At 39.9% G+C, this 22,076-nt stretch overlaps 1 protein-coding gene across 1 annotated transcript in view; it reads left to right on the top strand.

Moving 5' to 3' along the window:
• Window positions 1-1,309: 1,309 nt before the first annotated feature.
• The window catches only part of LRRC72 (leucine rich repeat containing 72), a 37,755-nt gene continuing 16,988 nt past the window's right edge, over window positions 1,310-22,076 (top strand). Inside the window, exons 1-3 of the mRNA XM_054564073.1 lie at window positions 1,310-1,469; window positions 6,826-6,949; window positions 10,466-10,535. Coding sequence (XP_054420048.1) covers window positions 1,310-1,469; window positions 6,826-6,949; window positions 10,466-10,535 — 354 coding nt within the window. The remainder of the gene's footprint in view (window positions 1,470-6,825; window positions 6,950-10,465; window positions 10,536-22,076) is intronic.

Below are 22,076 nucleotides of genomic sequence, written 5' to 3'. Positions count from 1 at the left end.
ATTTACGTGTTTCTATGTAGCATATTTATGAATGATATCTAAAATGCCAGAACACAGATTAACAGCAAAAGTAGAAGACAAATGGTCAGTAAACTGTTTTCTAAGTGGACCATTCCTCTCATCTGGTTTTTATTTATGAGATAAAAACCATTTAAAAGTAATCAGATTACTGTCTCCACAATAACTTGGAGGACTTTTACCCACCCGGCCCCACCAGGCCCAAATACTTTTTAGAAGTACTAAAATAGTGTGTTTGATTTCTCCACTGATAACTTTTTAATGCTCTATTCCAACACCAGAATTTTTATGTTCAAGTACCCTTGACCCATTTCAAAAAACCTGTATTTAATTCCTAGATTTCAAGTTCAGACTTGGAGCCAAGAAACCCACTCATTCTATTAAGTCAGCATTTACTGAATGCAGCGTGTTAGTCCCTGACAGCAGATAGTGATGTTACAGACAGAATCCTGCCTCCGAAGTTTCCCAAGCTAGAGGGGAACCAAATGCCTATAAATATTATAATATCATAAGATAGTTTTGACAGAGGCACGAATAGAATTCGTGCTTTTTGTCTGTTTGGGGAGGCATCAAGTTCTAGCCAAATGGCTTATCTTACCCATTTTCTGCCAGAAGAAGCACTTCAAGCTACTGAGCCAATATGCACTTATTCTTGGCCAATCAAGTCAACGATGCGTTCCTTTTTTTCCGTGCACCTGGAACCGAGGGTGCCTTGATCCTGCCACCTGCCTCCATTCCAGGACTGGGTCTGGCGTGCGGCAGGTGAGGCGCTGGCCTTAGGACAAAAATGTAAAGTGGCACCCAAAACTCAGCAAAATGAATCTTAATGCAATATTTTTGCAAAGCATCCGTGATGAACGAAACTTTAAGATTTTATATCAACAGAACTTTTTTTTTTCTTTTTGTCTCAGGTGCCAATAATATTCCACAGGGCACTGCATCACCCCTGTCCTCGGCACATGACCAGTGGTCACCAGGCACATCTAATTTTAAGAAACCTAAATTTTCTGATATTGAGATCTCAAATCAATAAAATTAGTATTATTGGGTGACTACCGTCGGGATCCTCTGACCCACTCAGGCACAGCTGATAGATCACCTGCTTTACAGCAGAGTCACAAAAGCACCGCGTGCAGGCGAACGCTGGTGTGTCCGAGGTACCACGTGGTGGGTGCTGCGAGGGCCACAAGCGCAAACGTCACAGAAGTCAGGATTTGGCTTCAAATCTTCCCTGGTTTGGATTGGCTTTTAGTCGGCAAGATTGTGGTAGCTGTTGGTAACAGTCAGAACAATGAACCGCGGGCCAAACTGGGTCAATCGTAGGCGCCATTGGCTGTCCTGGTGTCCTGATGACCTGGGACCCGAACCATCTGCCCCGCGCCTTCCGACACACTACGAGCCTAGCGAGCCTAGCGAGGTCTCCTGGACCCGCCCTGGAGATCAGCCGCAGGGTAAGGGGCACCCCGTCTCCAGAACCAGGGCCTTTTGGGTCCCTGCCGGAAAGCCCCCACCGGCCTAAGGCTGCCCCTGGGGCCTGGGAACGAGAGGGTGAAGCAGTGGGGTCCCCAGACTTCTACGGGAGCTAGAGGCCTGTAACCTCCTCGCGGCGGGGGCGGGCGGGGGGAGCGGTATGGAGCCTGCCCCACTAATAGGCTTCTGACCTTTTATACCCTGTACTTACATCTGCGGCATTTGTAACTGGGGCAGTTTAGAGATTAGGTAACAAAGCCATAAATGTGGGCCTTGACTCTCCAACATTATATATGTAAATAATACATATATTTATTTACATAAATATATATTAAATCTCTGAAATGTTGTTCCCTTAAAGTGCAAAATGAGTAATACTTTTGAAAAATAATACAAACAGTTGAAGGCAGTTAAGATTATGGCTTAAGGGATATTGAGTGGGACAAACGTCAAAAAGATGGAGCCTCGGAGCTAGAAAAGTGTCCTAGCGGTCTGGGGCTTGTCTGGGAAGTCGTGGGACGGCCGTGATTCATCAAAGCTGAGGTTTCTGCCATGAATTGAAAGCTAAGTCCTGACTAACCCATGGTGCAGGCGTGTTGCATGAAAGCATAGGAATTTATCTATTATTGCAGTACACAAATCATCAGCGAAGACTATTTCTTCTGTAGATTTGAATACAGGCTTCATTCTTCTGGGATGTAATAAGCCCACGATTTTCAAACTCTGATTTCTGCTCTCTCTAGCTAGCACGTCATTGGGCCGTGGAGGCGGCTGCTGCTCTCCTCCCTGTGCTGGCAGTGTCCGCACTCCAATTCCGTGCTGGGGCTTTGGGGGGTTTTGTTTTGGTTTTGGGTTTTGGGGTTTTTTTTTTTTTTCATTTTCCTGGTTTATTAACCAATTAATTTGAAATAGGACTTTCCCTCCTCATCAGGTTACTGAAATTCCTCCCCAAATTCAATTCCTTTTCTGGGTTATATCCTCTCCCACCCTAAGCAACACTATAGATTCAAATTCTACCTCCGTGAAATTCACCCTCTCAGTTCCCACTGTCTTTTTCTTTCTCCTCCTAACTCTATACCCAGCCCTCCTCTGTCACCTTACCCAGACTGGTGCCCTCCTCCTCTTTCTAAAGGGAGTATGTGCCACAATCCCCTTACCTCCATCCCACTCTTCCCCCTGGGCTGGCCTGGCGTGGAAGGCTGCGCATCCCCACCCAGCATCTCTGGTGAGGCCCCCTCATCCACTTGCAGCTTTCTGCTCGTCATCTTGACCTGCTTGTTCCACCAGCACCTCCGTTGCTGCACTTCCAGGCTGAATTCATCCTCCCTAACAGTCACCTTTCTCATCATCATGTCATCACATTATCTTCATCACCTGTGACTTCCCTCGCCCTTACTCCCTGCCTCAGTCCCTTGCCAGGTCCCGTCTGCCCTCTCTGTCCACCCCGTGACACATCTGTTCACTGCTCATTCCCGCTTGCCACTATCCAAGGGCAGGCTCGCCGGCTCCCGCTTTGATTTTCCGGAGGCAGCCTTGCTTCCTGTCTGCAGTCTCCCTGCACCCCAGGCCACCAGACGTGTCGCTGCAAGTCACCTCCCTGAAGCCTAGTTCCTTTTCTCATCTTTTCTCCCGTTGAAAAATCCTGTCCTATTTCCCCACTGCCCCAGAATTTAGTCCAGTGATTTTAAAATAACTTGATAATGGTTATGATTTTAAAGCATTGATGTAGTTGTCGGGAAAAATTAGAACTTTGTTGGACTTAACACCGATTTTACTCTGCAGTTAATATATATATATATTTCATATACATGTACATAAATATGTCTCGTATATCATAAAAACAAATTAATTTTAAATTATAAATTATATAAACTATGTAATTTATGTAAACTATGTAAACTAAGTTAGAGTTCTTAGGCCTGTAAAAGTTTCCCTTATGACTAAGTGCACTCTTTGAGCCTAAATTTCAAAGTTAGAATGAATAATCGGACCTCAAGCCACCTTTATTAATTTGTTTCTCACAACTCCCTGCCATGTACCTTTCACTGTAGCCAAAGGCTGTACCGCCCTGCACTCCTCCAATTTCCTTCCCCTGTGCCTTCTCTTTTGTAGAGCTGCTCCCCTCTGACTAAAACACCGATCCATCAGTGCTCCCCTTCCAGTTTGTCCTCACCGTTCAGCCCACCCAGCTGGCAGCCCCGCCCTGAAATCTCGGAGTCCCCAGGCTCACTGTAATTCCTTCTTCCTCTAAATTCACCAGAGCATATTTTCTTTTTCTCATAGTCCTTAATACTTACAACCTTCTTTTACAGGATTGTTTGTCCCTCACGTCTCCTACTAAAAGGCCTGCTCCTGAAGAGCAGTCACCTTACCTAAGTCGTTGCTGCCTTTACCAGCTAGTCACAGACTAATCACAGCCTGAACTAAGCGCTCAATAGTTCAGTATCTGTTTGGACATACTATTTTCACAATGATCATCTGAAAAAAGTGCTGTTATTTGGAGTTGCTATGGAAAATGACATGGCAATTCCTCAATAAATTAAACATAGAATTACCATAGGATCCAGCAATTTCACTTCTGAGTATGTACTCAAACAAAGCCAAAGCAGGGATTCAAAGATGTTTGTACAGCCGTGATCATAGCAGCATGGTTCACAATAGGCAAAAGGTGGAAGCAACCCAAGTGCCCATTGATGGATAAGTGGACAAACAAGGTGTGGTGTATACAAACAGTGGAATATTATTCAGCCTTAAAAAAGGAAAGAAATTCCGACACACACTAAAACATAAATGATTCTTGAAGACATTATGCTAAGTGAAATAAGCCAGTCACACAGGAGAAAAACTTAAAATTCCAGTTATATGAGGTCCCCAGCGCAGTCAGATGCGTAGAGAGGAGGGTAGGAGTGTGGTTGCCAGGGGATGAGGAGCAGCGGGAAATGGGGAATTAATATTTAATGGGCGTAGAGCTTCATTTGGGGAAGATGACGGATTCCTGGAAATGGATGGTGGCGATGGTTGTATAACAATGTGAACATGCTCAATGCCACAGAACTGTCCAGTTAAAATAATAAAGTCTACATTACATATATTTTACCACAATTAAACAAAACTACTTCAGGGAAAGAATGCTTGTTGTGTTTCTTTAGATGAAAGGAAGATTCTGCTAGGGAGGTTGTGAGTTGATTGGAAACTGGAACTGCTCCACCTGGGATTCACTGAAACCTGAAACTTCTTGGCACAGCTTTGTGCTCTTTGGCACTTTGGCATTAATACTTGCTACCAGATTTATATGAAATTTTTGGTTGGAAAGAAATGTACCCTGATAAAAATCTGTATCAATAAACAATTGATTACACCAGTGGCTTACAAATTATACTGATAGTTTCAATTTCCCTTTTCATCTCTTATTTTTCAAAATTTGAAATCTTTAAGTAGCTAAATCATTCCATAGCTAAAATGTTGAAATTGTGTATTATTGTTACTGAATTAATATGTGCTTATTATGAAATATTCGAACATTACTAAAAAGTTTATTTTTTAGAAAGTGAAAGTACCCCATGATCTCCAGTGATAACTGTTGTTAACAATTTGGAGTGTGTGTATTTTGTGTACATATAAATGTCATTGGTAACAAAAATATTGTTACTCTTACACATATATTGCCAATGACATTTTTACTTAAAAATAGATTTCTGGTATCAGTATATGTCTATATATCCATCTCTTTAGATTTTTTAAGCTACTACACAGTATTCTATTGTGAAGCTATATTTTAATTTAACCCATATACCAATTAATGGATCATATTTCACAACCCTGATACTATATGCTGAAGTAAGCAATAATATTCATATGTTGTGTTTGTGTGTATGTACCACTGTTCTTCTGAGTGCTAGATGTGGAATGGTGGATCAGTTTAAAAGCACATTTATAATTTTAATAGCAAGCTGCAAAATTTTAATTCTACTTTGGCTGGACTTTAACATCTCAAATACTTTGGCCAAGTTGCAATTGACTATGTGTTTCTACTATACCATAGAAGTTCAGATGTTTCAGTTAAAATACCCAGATGAAGGTGTGTAAGCCTGATGTATTGGGTTTACCAAGCCCCAGATCCAGCTTGCCTGTCAGGGTAACACAGTACTTTGATGGAAATGCCTGTACCTGAGCCAATGAATTCTCCAAGCCTCAAGGTTCAGCTTGTGTAACAAGGTAACAAGGAAAGTTTGGGACTGCCAATTAGCAGCTGCTCCCCATCCCTAGGTTATCTACCTTCATCACTTCGTTAGATATTTGCTCATCTCATTAAATCTAACTCTTCCGAAGGTCCTCTACTAAATAACACAACCATTGTCAAAATTTCACATATCACTTACTGGCATTACAACCTCACCACCCACAACAAATCCCAGCTGAAATTTTGTGATTGTTTTGACTCTGATAATTACAATGTTTGTCAGATTCCAGAAGTACAATGATTATGCTATCCACTTTTGTTGTGTCTTGTGAGGTTTAGTCCTTCATGGAAGATTATGATTTATATTTTCAAAACAAAGCCTATAGGAATAAAAATTGCTGCTTCTTCATCAAAAATTCCCACGGTTCACGCATGTTAGTAATTCATGAAAACTGAAGACATGATTCCTTTGCAAAGAAAGGGAAAAGACATTTATTCACTCATTTATTCATTTGTCTGACATTTATTGAGAATTTACAGGGTGCCAAGCACCCATATGATAATGTACATTATATTGTATGTCCTTTACCTCCAACCTTGATGATGAGTATCTTCTGTCAATATGGAAAACCTACCAAATTTGAATTCTTTGTGTTTGAAGAAGCATTTAAGAATATTTAGCCCTAGCTATTGTGGCTCAGTGGATTGAGCACCAGACTGTGAACCAAAGGGTCACTGGTTCGATTCCCAGTGTAGGGCCATACCTGGGTTGCAAGACAGGTTCCCAGCAGGGAGCATGTGAGATGCAAACACACATTGATGTTTCTCTCCCTCTCTTTCTCCCTCCCCTACCCTCTCTAAAAATGAATAAATAAAATCTTTTTAAAAAAGAATATTTAAATACTAAATTACTCTACCTTGTAGAGAATCCAAAACTTGTTTTTGGAACATATGTACACATACACATTTTTTCTCTTTGATTAAAAATTATTTACCCATCTGTTCCCAGGATTAAGGATAATGAAATTCAACCGCAGAATGATTAAATAATATATAATTGTGGTATTGGAATTTATCAGTTTAGAGTGGTTGCCTCCATATTCACCTTTCCTTTGATCTCCTGTAGACGTTATTGTTATTGACTGCAAATGTCTCAGTATTTTTGCTCAGTGGAATGTGCCTTGACAGATTAATTATATGTTATCAGGCAGTTGAAGATCAGCTAAAGATATGTGGCCACAAGAGGGATGCTGATGTCTTCGAGCTGTTCCTTTCTCAAAAGTAAGTGTACTCTACACATGTAAGAAACAGAAGAGCATCAGTTATGATGTTTCACAGATTCAAATGTTCTTTTCCAGTCCCATTCCCCCAAGGACAGAATGGGTGAGTACCACACCCTAACTACTTTACCACTCCTTGGAGTCACAGTCTCTACTGGAGAGGCAGCATATTGGAATGGATATGCTAAGTTTGAATCCCAGCTTTCTCTCTTCCAGCTGGATGATCTCTGTCAGGTTTAGAAAATAAAAATATGGAATGTTCAGTTACACGGGAATTTCAGAGAAACTAATGAATATATATACACATAAGTATGTATCTTACCACTTATGTGTGTGTGTGTATTTATATATTTAGTATAAGTATTCCCCACACTGCATTTGTCGTCTCCGAAACTCACATTCTGGGCATCCTGTATTTTATCTGGAAATCCTATTGCCTGCTTACGTATAACAATACTACCTGTTTCACAAGGTTGTTGTGAGGATGAGTTAGTAGAGGGCCTTGGATGCAGTAAGCACTCAATGATCATTAGAGCAGTTAATATTATTACTTTTATTGGAGAGTAATGACTCATTATACCTCCATACTATAAAAATAACCCTCAGCTAATAACCCCTATACTAATTTTACTGTTAAGTAGGAAAAACCTCTCCTTTTTTTAACATCCTCCTTTGATTCTACTCCAACTCTCCAAGGTGGCACATAGCAAAGTCACCATGCCATGCAGGACAGTCACCATGCCTGCGAGAATTGAAGAGGAAGAGGAAGTTACAGGTTGGATTGGACTCGACAGCGTTTACTAGCCAAAAAGTGACATCTGTGCAGTCACAGTTGGCATTTTAATAACAATGACCCTATTCCTGCTCTTCTTTTCCTTCCTTGCTGTTGTTTGTCTCAGTGAATTATTCTATGTATTATTTTAAAATAAGTTTGATATACTTCTACTCATATGTAATCTATTGAACTCAGTTATTTTTTTAAAGAAAATGTTCTGCTTTATCAATGAAGTTAATAACTTTACCTCTGGTAATTGGAGAAAATCCTTTATTGATTAACATGTATCTTTTGTTGTATATAAATATTTCTTGGTTTATGACTGCAAAGAAAAATACTTATCTTTGTGTTGGCCCTGAATGTCTTGGGAGCAAGGGAATAAATAGCTGGCCAAGTTAAGATTTTTAAAAGAATATACTTTAGAATGGAACAGGTATAGTATGTAATTCTGACATGCTTCATGCTTCAACCTTTCTATAGATCACTTGGTTTTGTAATAACAAATATTTTATATGGCCAAAAGATTGCACCTCAGCCTTTTATGGTTTTTAACAACTGTGTGCTATGGACCTAAAGAGTGAGTAGACTACCAAAAAAAAGATTTGTTACACTAGAAAAAAATTAGAAATGTTGATCTTCTGACAGTGGGTAAGTAGTGTCTTCTCAACTAAAGGACAACACATTTTATATCCCAAGAATAATAAGTTATCATTTAATCCATCTGTGTCCAAAAAAAATATTTTTCACAGTCCAGAGACCAGTAAACTGGGTTCTTTGCCTGTCTCTGTTGCCCTTAGAAAATGGAAAGCATCTTACCAATGACTTCTTGAGTAATGACTGAGAACATGTACTGTGGCAGATCTTCTTTACAGAATGCCAGGTAATCAATGTGAAAAGGAAAGCACTAGAAGGCACTCCTTATAAAACTGAATCTACAAGTTCAGGTAAAGGTCCTCCATAGCAGCTAAGGCTACTGACTCTATAGCTATTGGGTATGAAATACACACATAGTCTCCGAGTTTTGCCCCACATATTATATATCAGTGATCAAAGTCATACTTGTTATACTTTTTATAATGGAGAGAACTGGCAGATACAGCCTTAACCATGGGACTAAATTTAGCTTCACCAAGAGTGGGTCAAAATACTGCCATTTGTCTCCTGATGTGATACAGTAATTATCACCTTTGTAATTGAAAATGATCTACCTTGAATTTAATCATGAGAAAGCAATCAGACAAATCAATAATGTGAGACATTCTATTGTACAACTGTCCTGGATTCTTCAAAAAGTCAAAGTCAAGGGGGAAAATGGAGAGACTGTGACTATGCTAAATTTAAGACTAAGGGATTATACCAACTGAAAAAGCAATGCATGAATGTCAATGGGATTATGTATTTAAACAAACAAACTATGAAATAGAGAGGCAACAGGGACAATTTGAATAATGGTAATATATTAGATTATATTAATGAATTCAATTTAATTTTCTTAGGTGTGATAATGCTATCATGGTTATGCAGGAGAATGTCCTTATTTAAGGGATGTGCAGGAAGTATTTAGGAGTGAAAACCCTGCAATAATAAGTTTGCAACTTATTTTCAAGTGATTCCCCCAGGAAATTATCAACTTATAAATAGATATATGGGTAAAAAGAAAGTGAGTATAAGTGTGGCAAAACATTAAAAATTATATGTGCTATTCAAGCATTCATTGTACTATCTTTCAACTTTTCTTAGATTTAAAATTTTTCAATATAAAAATTTGGTGAGAGAGGTTTCTTTTGTTTAGAAATGTTTGCATGATTTAAAAAAATATATTTGCTTAAAACAGTAGGAAAATAATTAGTCCCTCAGTGACTCAGGTTAAATAAATATAAATGTGAAAGGATGTTGCCACAAATGAGTTAATATAGGTAATAGTAGTTATCATTAGTATTTTTAAATTGCTTAGGAAAGCACTGGCACACAGCATGTGCCCTGTGTTTAACAAATGGAGCCATATATGTACGCGTACTCAGCCTGGGCCCACAAGTCCTGCCCTGAGAAATGAAAGAGATTTGAATACTCCAGCCCAAAGCAGTGACTCAGAGGCTTTGCCCTCTTTGCTGACAGCTCCCCTTCCCCATACGCCTGTCCCTTTGCAGAATGAGCTGCATCAGCACAAGGCTCAGGGCCACTTAGACAGCTAGCGTCCTGCACAGTGCAAGAAGGATGGGCAATATTTTGACCCTTTATTTAATGAACAACAAAGGGAAAATAAAACACTTTATTCCGTCTGTATCTCTTGGTGCACTGCAATCTTCATGTCTTAAACCCAGTCTGGCCAAGATCTGGACAACCCCAAACTAAGAACCCTGCACACACTGTTGAAGCAGGAGCTAATAGCATTTCCCACTTGTGATTCAGGGTCTTCTGCACCTACTTTTTTCTCTCTGTCCTCTCCTAGTGAAATCTTTTTTTTTTTTTACATAATCCCAACACATTCAGTCATAATGACATATAAATTTCTACTCATGTGATAAAATATTCCCCTTTAAATATTTGTTTCAACTGGCTAACAAAAGCTTAATCCAAATGAAGTTTTAAGAGCGTAATTTTGGAAATAAGCATGTAAGTGTGCCAGCAATTTTGAAAGGACAAAGAGAGATTTTTACAGTTACTCCAAAGTCATACTATATATCCTGCCTTACCCATACTGAACTAATCATTGCTAATGTTTACTTTCTTTTTCTTTTTCAGGGAACTGACAGATGTCATTGATCTTTCTAGGTTTAAAAATTTAAAATATTTATGGCTATATCATAACAAGGTAATATTATATTTTATCTTTAAATGGCTCTATAATTAAGTTGCTATCTTAATATTTTTTAATAGAGCTAATCTTTTAAAATTATATTTTATTGATTATGCTATTACAGTTGTCCTGATTTTTCCTCTTTGCCCACCACCACCCAGCACCCCTACTCCGTCAGGCAATCCCCCTATCTCTGTTCATGTCCATGGGTAACGAGTCTAAGTTCTTTGGCTACTCCATTTCCTGTACTGTATTTTACATCCCCATGGCTATTCTGTAACTGCCTATTTGCACTTCTTACTTCCCTCACCTCTTCACCCATTCTCTCCCTCCCCCTCCCACCTGACAACCTTCCAGTCACTAACTACTTTTCTCTTGCTTTTAAGAGTCTCTTTTTCTCTTTAACCTTTGGCATTTTAATAATGATGTATTTTGGAGCGAGCCTCTTTGCATCCATCATAGTTAGGATTCTCTGTACTTCCTGGACCTGCATGTCTATTTCTTTCACCAAATTAGGGAATTTTTCTTTCATTGTTTTTTCAGATAGATTCCCAATTTCTTGCTCTTTCTCTTCTCGTTCCAGCACCCCTGTGAGGTGAATGTTGGACTTCTTGAAGTTGTCCTAGAGGTTGCATATAGTATCTTCATTTTTTTGGATTTTTTTTCTTCTTGTTGTTCTGACTGGTTGTCTTTTGCTTCTTTATGTTCCAAATCATTGATTTGATTCTCAGATTCATCCACTCTACTGTTGTTTCCCTGCAAATTGTTCTTTATTTCAATTAGTGTGGCCTTCATTTCTGACTGGATCTTTTTTATGCTGCTGAAGTCCTCACTAAGTTCCTTGAGCATCCTTATAAACAGTGTTTTGAACTCTGCATCTAATAGATTGCTTATCTCCATTTTGTTTACCTTTTCCTGGAGTTTTGATCTCTTCTTTCATTGAGACCATGTTTCTTTTTCTCCTCATTTTGGCAGCCTCCCTGTGTTTGTTTCTATGTATTAGTCTGAACTGCTTTGACTCTGTGTCTTGGTAGTAGGTGTCCTGTAGGGTCCAGTGGCACAGCTTCCCCTATCTCCCAAGCTGGTTCCAAGAAATGCGCCCTTTGTGTAGGCTGACTATACCCACTTCTTACAGTGAACCTTGGTTGCTGTTGGAAGATCAATGGGAGGGATTTATCCAGGCCAGTCAGCTGCAAGGACTGACTGTGATCACTGAACACAAACCTCTGCCCTCCATGGAGGATTAGCTGTGCAGGGGTAGGGTGGTGGTGCTCCAGCATGTTCTGAAGCTGTCTACTGGGTGCATTGGCCCTGGAGTTTCAGGGAGGAGGGGCGGCGGTGGTGTAGGCCAAGGTCAGCCCCGACCTGTGTTTTGCTTGGAGCGCCCTTCCTAAGATGTAAAGCAATCTGAGATGGCTGCTATTTATGCTGTACTTGGAGATTCCCAGGTGAAGCCAAGCTGTGACTCTAATCTGGCTACCACTAGGGCTCAGTGAAGCCAGCTGTTGCTTGTTTGATAGGATTTAGGAGCCAAGACCAGCCATTCTTATGAAAAAGCAGCACAGTTGGGCCTATAATTTGGGTGTGGTAGAGCCTCTGGGGATCTCCAAGGTGAGTCAAACAGTGTTAGCCAGGTTGATGGAATCTCAGATATGGCACTAGCCTACTGGCTCTGTGGGGGGAGGGCTCAGTAAAGGGAAAATGGCCTCTGCTTGCCCCAATGCCAGTCTCCCCCTGTATACTACCAGTGCCCTTCAAGTTGCTACCCTGGTGCTGGAACTCAGAGGGAGTGAGTCTGAGTAGGTAAGTCCATGTGTGCGGTCCCCAAGGGGAACTGCTTAAGGCTGCAGCAGCCTACTCCACCAACTCAATCCCTGCTGCCAGAAGGTGTGGGGACTTATCTTTCTGGCACTGGAATCCTGGGCTGCAGGGCCTCATGTGGGTCTGGGACCCCTCGCTCCTGAGATGTCCCTCCCAAATTTTTATCCATATGGATTTGGGGGCAGCCCACTCCACATCCTCTCCCTCCTACCAGTCTGGATGTATATGGTTTCTTCAGTTCCGTAGTTGTCAGACTTCCATTCAACTCAATTTCTGATGTGTCTGAGAGATGGTTGTTGTATATTTTAGTTGTCATTTTGATGTGGTTGTGTGAAGTGAGCAATGTCTGCCTACATTACCATCCTGACCAGAAGCTTCAATGGGGCTAATCTTAAAAGTATTATTTCATATATTTAATTTAAACTTAGGTAAGAAAATTTATATGTATATTGAATAGAACAATTGGTGAGATATTACCATACTGCAGTTACTTTTGTCTCCCGCATCCTGCAAAAGCTTCTCAGAGGAGGCTATTCCTTTCCAGACTCCTGGAAGAAAACTTGGAGAGTCTCAGGATTGTTCTCATCTCTCCTATGTCACTCAAAGTCTTACAGTTCATCTGAGTTATAGTCATTGTTCAGAAATGACAGTGTCTAAGAGAACATATTAATCAATTTTCAATTTTCATTTATAAATGAGATGCCCCCACCTCCCCTCCCATATCCAGCTAGGTCTGATGGCAGATGGCTGCCTCCTTCCCTCTTGCCTTCACCCCAGTCTTCTCCAGGATTGGTATAGAACAGGGAGATGCGGAGGTAGGAGAAAGGCAAGGGAGAAACAGCTATTTGATTTGCACTCTCTGGTATTAACAAATGTTCAAAATTGAATTATTTTCTTCTAATGGGTTATTTGGAAGCTCCCCTACTAGGTTAACCCAACTGTTAATTCCTCTTTGCCAGCCACTTCTGACCACCTCTCACATTTTATCCTATTGGTACTTACAACTGAGCATCTCCTGGCCTTGGCAAAGTACCTTCTTGGGCAGAATCCCTTATGAAATGCCCCAGATCAACCTTCCTACAAGGGCCCCGCATGCCATGACACACACACCTTTGTCCTGCTATCAGAGGTAGAGGGGGTTTGTTACCTTCCAGTTGCTACCCAAGCTCATCTAGCTTCCTCAGGAAGGACCAGGCACTAAATCATTCCTGTTACCAATTGCAGGAACACCCTTCAAGGTCACTGAGTGTGGCCCTTGAAGCTTCTCTTAGAGATTGGTGTTTAGGAGGCCACTGTGCCACCCCCACAGCGGGAGCCTGAGCGGGGCGCCGAGCTCGCTCCAAGTCAAAGAGCAGGACCAAACTAAAATACAAACCCAGCCACTGGTACAGTTAGCTAGTCAGGAACTTATTCTCAGTTTTCAAAATTTAACTTCCCAACAACTTTAATTTTGCACACTGTAAATCCAGGCCTAATATTTTGAATTTAGACTTTCAAACACCAGCCAAATTTAAAAAAAAAAAATTTTTTTTTGAGTTTTCAGCAATAGTATGCTTGTCAAGCAGTAGTCCAGATTCACAGTGTTGAATCTTTAAGCAACCATGTTTATGAAAGCATTTCAATATCATATTGCATTTTCAGTCTTTTTTAACCAACTAAATAAAAAATGAAAGTGCTTCTAGTATTAAGTGTGCGCATAAGTCTCATACGCTTGAAATAATTTCTGGGAGAACAAACAAACAGCTCTGAGACCCAGCCAGCTCATGACTGAAATGGAAAGTACATGCACCACTTAAGGGCATGCAAATTGAAAACTCTTTTAAACACTTGGCCAAAAATTATCCTGGGTCACAGTGTGCGACCTCTGATTAGAAAAAGATGGGAATCAGAAGGCATGGAGAAAGTGACTAATCTTTGTTTTTTATGTGTGCTCTGTGTGGTGTTCAGTGGTCAGTTTTGAAGGAAAGAATATGTGCAAATGTTGGTGGTAGGTCTAAAGGAAGAGGTATAATTAGGGATTTTGTAATTTTTATTTTTATTTTTTTGCATTCTGGTAGCGGATACCGTCCCACCTCCAACCAGTCCTTGAATGTTCATACAGTTGACCAGCAGATATTCAATACATGATGTACAAATGAGGGCACTGAGTAAACTGTCAACTATTTTACTTTCTTTTGTTTTAGAAGGGAGGTTGGTGGGAAAGGGATGCAACAGGCGGAACTCACTTCTTGTGCTTGGTTCTTTGCATTCAACAAAGCATATTTTTTCCAAAATCACCATCACTTAACTTTGTTCTTTAAAAAAAGACTTACTTAGTCCACATAACACTGAAAAGATAGCATACCCAAAATAAGTTTTAAGTAGTCATGAGGTAAGCGGATAAACTGTTGTGAGTTTTCCTATTGATGAATAATTGACTGGTTGCTAAGGTACCTTACTATTCACTCTGCATGAAAAATGAATATTCTTTTTCAAGATCCAAAACTCTAAGGGGCATATTAGCCATGATAGTACTTCCTCAGAGGTTCCTTGTTTCCTCTGGATACTTTCCTGTCTGGATATGAAGTCAAGAATTATTCTACCAACTTGAGAGTGGATCCAGCATTTACAGAAAAACAGCGCCCAGAGAATCCCTGAGACACTCCGACTTGCTGCTCTCACATTCTCGGGACTCCTCGGTGTGTGACGTAATAAATGTTCTAACGTATGTACTAGTTTGATTTGAGTGTAGAAGTTGCATGGAGCCAGCAGCATCCTATCTGATATGTCTTATTCAGTCCTTGCGTTTAGGCTACTGATAGAATATAGCAATAAATGTGAGGGTGCCTCCTCTAGTGATAGAGATAGGAAGCGCAGCGGGAGTGGGTATGCTCCTGGTGAGGACATTGCATTTGCAAACTGCCTGGAATGGAATGAGAGAAAGCAGTAGCCTTGGGAGGCAATGAACGCAGGCTGGTGTGTTTGCAGCCCTGCATGCTAGCAAGGTGAGCACTTCTCCCCTTTGTTATCTGGTGGATAATAAAACTGAAACTTATGGTCTGAACGTTAGAATAGCAAACTAAATAGGTACAGCTTGTTTCTAAGGACCTTCAATGCCTCAGCTTTCCCAGGTTTACTCAAGGAACTCTGGTACCTTCCTTATACTCTCTGAGGGCTGGTTTTCTCCTTGTACTGCATGGATATTCACTAGTTCTGCTTCTCCTCCCTGTATGGATCACCTTTTTTCTAATCTCACCTGCCATAATAAGGGGGAGGCAGCTGCACTTAGATACACATTAACCGAGGCCTTCTAGACTCCCTTCCACGTCTCATCTTCCAGCGAGCCTGAGCGAGGGAATTAGCAGTTCACAGTTTATCCCTTCCAGCTTCTCATGAGAAGTTGAGTCTGCTTAGATAAGTGATCTACATGATTTGTTTTTCAAACTACAATTAATTTGAGTTTTGGCTGATTACCTCAAAAAAGTTTTTTACAGATATTTAATAGTAAGTCTTAATATTGGTACCCCAATGCTAGTGTTCTATTTCTGGAGCAATGAGCAGTGTTTTGGTAGTTTAATTTACCTCAGACTAGAATGAGCATTTGATAAAAAACCTGCATAATGCCTCGTGGAGCAGCCGTCCAAAATGGAATCTGAGTTTCTTCCATGTAGCAAAATGTTACAACTTCTACAAACTAAATTTGAATAAAAATACCTCCGTTGGCAAAGCCATTGTTTATAAACTTCATCATCTAAAAAAATAATTGAAATACTTATTTATAATAACATTTTCCATACAAGCTGACTAGAGAACGGTTAGATTAAAATAAACAAAACTGCTTTAAGAAAGGCCCTGAGCTCATTCTTCTATGATGTTGTTTGTTACCTCCCAGGCCTTAGCACGTATTGGAAATTTGATGAATAGCAGAAAGTTATATGTTTGCAGAAGGAATATTGGTGTACAAGATTAGCAAACCACAATTTAAAAATGGAAATGCTTATTTGTAACATGCTGTTTTAAATGTTTGTAAAGAAGCCTGTGATTGGCAATACTTGTTTTCAATAGTTTACAAGCTTTGTGTCATGGGCTCTAGTTGGTTCCTTCAATCAGGTGTGGGAACAGGTGTTTTATTTATTATTCATTTGTACATACCCTACCTCATTCCAAAAAAACAACTGAGAACAGCGCAAACCTTGTGGTAGAGCAGAAGGACTGTCACAGAATAGAACAAACTAGCAGGCATTCCATACAATTTGGGCTCTTGAGAGTTTCTCTTACCTCGGGGCCACATTAATTGCATCCCTCATGTCAACTTTGCTGAAAGAATCATATTTTGTCAAATATTTAAAACTTCCTCAAAAAAGTAAGTCAACATAAATAACCTGAATAAGACGTCAGTGCATGGTTGTGAAATTCACAGATATGTATACTGTATATCTGGTTATGCTTTAAAATGACTTAGCCAAGAAAGGTAACTGATTTTTGGAAAAGAGCATATGCAAAAAAACTTAGTAACAGGGAATAAAGAGGAGAAAACATGAGAATAAAATCTGTTTATACTAGATAAAATAGAATTTTTTAATATTTTTAAAGTATAGATTACATTTGAAGTATTGTATATACTTTAAACTAAGCTACACATGAATGCTTTTTTTCATTTATTGAATAGGAACACCATAAAAATGAATTTAGGAATCTTGGCACTATATTGCAATTTTTCTTTTTTCTCCTATATAATTCAGTGTATGTTATTAAAATTTTCCACAACTAATATTTAGTTTTATGTAAATTTAGGAAATATTGTGATTTCAGCATTCAAATGTATAATAATATACCCTTTTTTGTGAAATTTTTTAACTTTGTTTTTATTGTTGGCACATTGCAAATGACCCCATTCCCCACCCCCTTTGCCCACCTCCACCAAACTCCTGTCCCCGCTTCTCTCTGGCTATCCCCACGCTGTTGTCTGTGTCTATGGGTTATGTATATAGGTTCTTTGGCCAATATACCCTTTTATATAACACAAATTAGAGAGTTTTCCAGCATTTCGTCATGTTGTTTAATCATTTATTTATAGGTCTTTGCCCCTAGGTTTTTAACCTCGGTACTTCTGACTTTTTGAAATGGAAGATTCTTGGTTGTGAGGGCTCTTCTGTGCATTTTTCTATGTTTAGTAGCATCCCTGGCCTCTACCCACTACATACCAGAAGATTTCCCCTCAGGAGGGACAATTTAAAATATTTCTAGGCATTGTCAAATGCCCTCTGGGGGGAAACTGCCCCCCACTGAGAGTCACTCAATCCAATCGCCATAATGATCTAAAGAAACCTAAGTCAAAACATGTCATTCCTCTGCTCAAAACCTCCAATGATTTACTGTTAATTTCAGCCAACTTCTTACACTAACCCTATAAGGCCCTGCACAAGCAGACCCCTGATCACCTGTCTGACCTCATTCCCCACCTTCACTCTCTGGCTCACTCTCATCCAGCCACGCCAGGAGCCATCCTGTCCTTGTCCTATGCACTGACCTGAGTCCCCAGGTGCTCCTCCTGCATATCCCAGTGACCCAGCCCCGCCCCTTCATCAAGAGTTTCTTCAATTATTGCCTCCTCTGTGAGGCCCACTCTAACCAGTCCGTTTAAACATAACACTGCCTCCCTCCTGGCCCAAAGTCCATGCTCTCTTTCCCATATCACTTCTTAACTGATGCCATAATATATAGTTTACTTATGGTACATTGTTTATTCTCTCTTTCCCTGCTAGGAAAAAAAGGTAGGGATTTTTGTCTATTTTGTTCACAGCTATCCCCTCAGAACTTAGCATAGTGTCTGCCACATAGCAGCTGCTCAACAAATACGTATTAAATGGAAAAGTGAGTAAATAAAAATTCTAATATTTTCAGCCAAGTTGAACTTTTCTTTGCATGTGTCCTATTAAGGTAATGGCAGTTCACTTACAGAAGCATGCTTTGTCTGAGTGAAGCAGAAAAATAATATATTGAAAAAACATTGGGTAAATACTAGGTTGCTTATGAATCAAGTGTAAAATACTCTCAGGATCAAAGTGAGCCATGGTCAAAACCATGTCCTGAACTGGTTTCCGCACTGTTGACTTACGAATCAACACCAGAATCACTTGGATGAGCCAAGCCTTGAGCTAAAAAGATAGATTTGTAAAATGTCACCTTAAAAATAAATCCTATGGCAATCCTTAGAGTCTACAGTGTCCATTATTTTAAAGGATAATTATAATAACATTTTATTTTAACGATGGCTGGAGTATCAGGAAAATCAACATGTCCTCCAATTCCATTCTTAGATCTTTTCTTTTTAAATTGACTTTATTGTGATGGCATTGGTTAATAGGGTCATATAGGTTTTACGTGTACACTAGCTAAATTGAAATGTCTATTATGTCCTCCACATTTTACCTTGGAACTGTCTCTCACTTTTCTCCCACTGCCATCACTCTACCCTGGGCCAGCATATATTCTTCCGAATCAGTATTTAACACCCTTCCTATTCATCCCTTGCCATTAAACTTATTATCCCTTCTAAACTATGTTCTACTCTGCCATTTTATGTCTAAAATAAAATTAGACAGTAACACTCTTCTGTGCAAAAAAATTTTAATAGCACCCCAAGATCCTTATGATCTGGCTTTATTTCTTTCCACTTCACTCCCTCCACCCCAACAAACAGTGGAATATTAAAATACCAGTAACTATGGGCCAAGGATGTTAATGCTCTTGGGAAAATTGTGGTTCTATAATCAAGATGAACTATTGACTTCATTAGTATTCTACTTAAGTTAATGTGTAATGCAAGAGAAACTAAACCCACAACTAATTAGTAATGCTGTTAAAGTGTGGTCAGGTAGGCAACTGGAAAAGGAGAGGAAAAAAGTCATGGTTTCCACTGATTTTCTTTTTCTATAGTGATGTCAGATGTGGCTATATTTATTGTTTTTAAAGGTTTTATTGTATTTTTCCATTACAGTTTAACCCCTTTATTCCCCTTTCCCCCTGAAATCACTACACTGTTGTCCATGTCCATGACTCCTTTATCCTTTTGCTCGATCCTCTCCCCACCCAACCCTCTGCCATCCACTCTCTATCTAAATAGAGTCTCCCTCTATTTTGCTTGTTAGTTCAGTTTGTTCGTTAGCCTCCACATATGAGTGAAATCATATGGTATTTGTCTTTCTCTGATTGGCTTATTTCACTCAGCATAATATTCTCCAGGTCCATGCATGCAGTCAAAAAGGGTAAACTTTTCTTTTTTATGACCAAGTAGTATTCCATTGTGTAGATGTCCCATAGTTGCTTTATCTTCTTATCTACTGATGGACACTTGGGCTGCTTCCATATCTTGGCATTTGTAAATAGCACTGCAATGAACAAAGGATACTTATGTTCTTTGAAATTAGTGTTTCAGGTTTCTTCAGATATATTCCCAGAAGCAGGATCACTGGGTCAAAAGGCAGGTCCATTGCCTTCCACAGTAGCTGCACCAGTCTGCATTCCCACCAACAGTGCAAAAGGGTTCCCCTTTCTCGTTTGCTGATTTGCTGATGGTGACCATTCTGACAGCTGTGAGGTGATATTTCATTGTGGTTTTAATTTGCATTTCTCTGATGATTAATGCCATTGAACATCTTTTCAAATGTCTATTGACCATCTGTATGTCCTCTCTGGAGAAGTGTCTATTCAGGTCCTTTGCCTGCTATTTAATCAGATTGGGGGTTTTTTTGGTGTCAAATTTTGTAAGTTTTTTGTAAATTTTAAATAACCCTTTATCAAATGTATTGGCGAATATGTTCTCACATTCCATGAGTTATCTATTTATTTTGTTGATGTTTTCCTTTGCTATTCAAAAACTTTTTAGTTTTATATACCCCATTTGTTTATTTTTTTCTTTTGTTTCCCTTGCCTAGGGTTAATATCATATAAAATATTGCTATGAGTACTGTCCAAGATTTTACTGCCTATGTTTTCTTCTTGGATTTTTATGGTTGAAGGTCTAATATTTAAATCTTTAATCCATTTAGAATTTATTCTTGTGTGTGGTGAAAGAAGGTGGTCTAGTTTCATTTTTCTGCAGGTATCTATCCAATTTCCCTAACATCATTTATTGAATAAACTTTCTTTAGTCCATTGTATGTGCCTGCTTCCTCTGTCAAATATTAATTGACCATAAAGGTGTGGGTTTATTTCTGGGATCTCTAGTCTCTCCCATTGATCTATGTGTCTGTTTTTATGCCAGTACCAGGCTGTTTTGATGACTCTGGACTTATAGTATAGTTTGATATCAGGTAGTGTGATTCCTCCAACTTTGTTCTTCTTTCTCAGGATTGCTGTTGCTATGCAGGGCCTTCTGTGGTTCCATATAAATTTTTGAAGTATTTGTTTTAGTTCTATGAAATATGACATTGGAATCTTGATAGGAATTGTGTTGAATCTATAGATTGGTTTGGGTAGTATGGACATTTTAATGATGTTAATTCTTCCTATCCATGAACACAGTATCTGCTTCGACTTGAGTGTTTTTTTTCCTATCTTGTCTCCAAATATTTCACTGATTTGATGTTTCATCTATGTTCCTGTTTGTTCCTTCCAGTTTATCATTTATTTCCAATTGCATTCTTTATTTCTGACTGGTCCATTTTTATGGTTTCTGTGTCTTTTTTCATACTATTGAATATCCTTATAATCATTACTCTAAACTCTCTTTGATAAATTGCTTGCCTCCCATTTAGTTCTTTTGGAGGATTCTCTTATTCTTTCACTTGAGGTCTGTTTCTTTGTCTTCTCGTCTTACCTGCCTCTTTGTGTTTGTTTCTATGTATTAGATAGATCTGCAAAGACTCTGGTGCGAGCCTATGTGAGATGCTGCCTGTGACCAGCCCTAGGCAACCTGTTTGGAGCTATCAGCAATCCACAGCTTGTGGCTCCCTCTCCTGGGCCTGTTTGTGTGCAGAAAGAACCAGGCTGTGCACTAAGGCCAGCTTTTACCAGCCTGGAGGAGGGACAGCTAAAGTCTCAGAGCTCCCAGAGATCTGCCTTAGATATTAAACTTAATCACTAACATAGCCTCAGGCTGTACTCAGTAGCCTGGCTTAAGCTCTACAGTGTTGGGTGAGTCTATTGCTTCCCCCCAGACTGATGTCACTTGGAAGAGAGTGCTCTGCCTGAGAAAGATGGCCTCTACAGTATGGGGAATGACAGCACAGGGATCCTGGTGGCTGTTCCTTCGGTTCTCTCCCCAGAGCCACCATCCCCAGACTCTGCTCACACATCTCTAGTCCGCTCTGCCCCTGCTCTGCTAGAGCCTAAGATAAGTGGCTGCAAAGGGAATTTTGTTCCTTGGCCCTTTAAGAGGCTTTCTGCATCTCCAGCTGTCCCCTGCTGCTTTTCACAACTGGATGTTACCTGGGTTCCTTTCCCAGCTCTGGTGCTGTAGGCAGCAAAGCCCAGCTTGGGGTTTAGACCCAACACTTCTTGGGGAAACCCCAGTTGCTGAAATATCCCTTCAGAACTTCAGCTGCCACTGGTGGGAGCACAACGAGCCCTCTTGTGCCTCCTTTGCACTCCTTACCAGTCACGTTGCAGTGAGATGTTTTCTTCTGTCTGTCCTTGGTTATAAGGCTTCTCTCCAGCTAATGTTCAGTTGGCTACTCAGGATGATTTCTCTACAATTTAGTTGCAATTCCAGTTTGGTCCTGGGAGGAGGTATATGCAGCGTCCACCTACTCC

Source organism: Pteronotus mesoamericanus, unplaced genomic scaffold (assembly GCF_021234165.1).
Source record: "Pteronotus mesoamericanus isolate MK-2021 breed Mesoamerican mustached bat unplaced genomic scaffold, CSHL_Meso_final scaffold_85, whole genome shotgun sequence".
Lineage (NCBI taxonomy): Eukaryota > Metazoa > Chordata > Mammalia > Chiroptera > Mormoopidae > Pteronotus > Pteronotus mesoamericanus.
The sequence above is the reverse complement of the archived record's forward strand: the minus strand, read 5'-3'. Positions and strand labels throughout refer to the sequence as shown.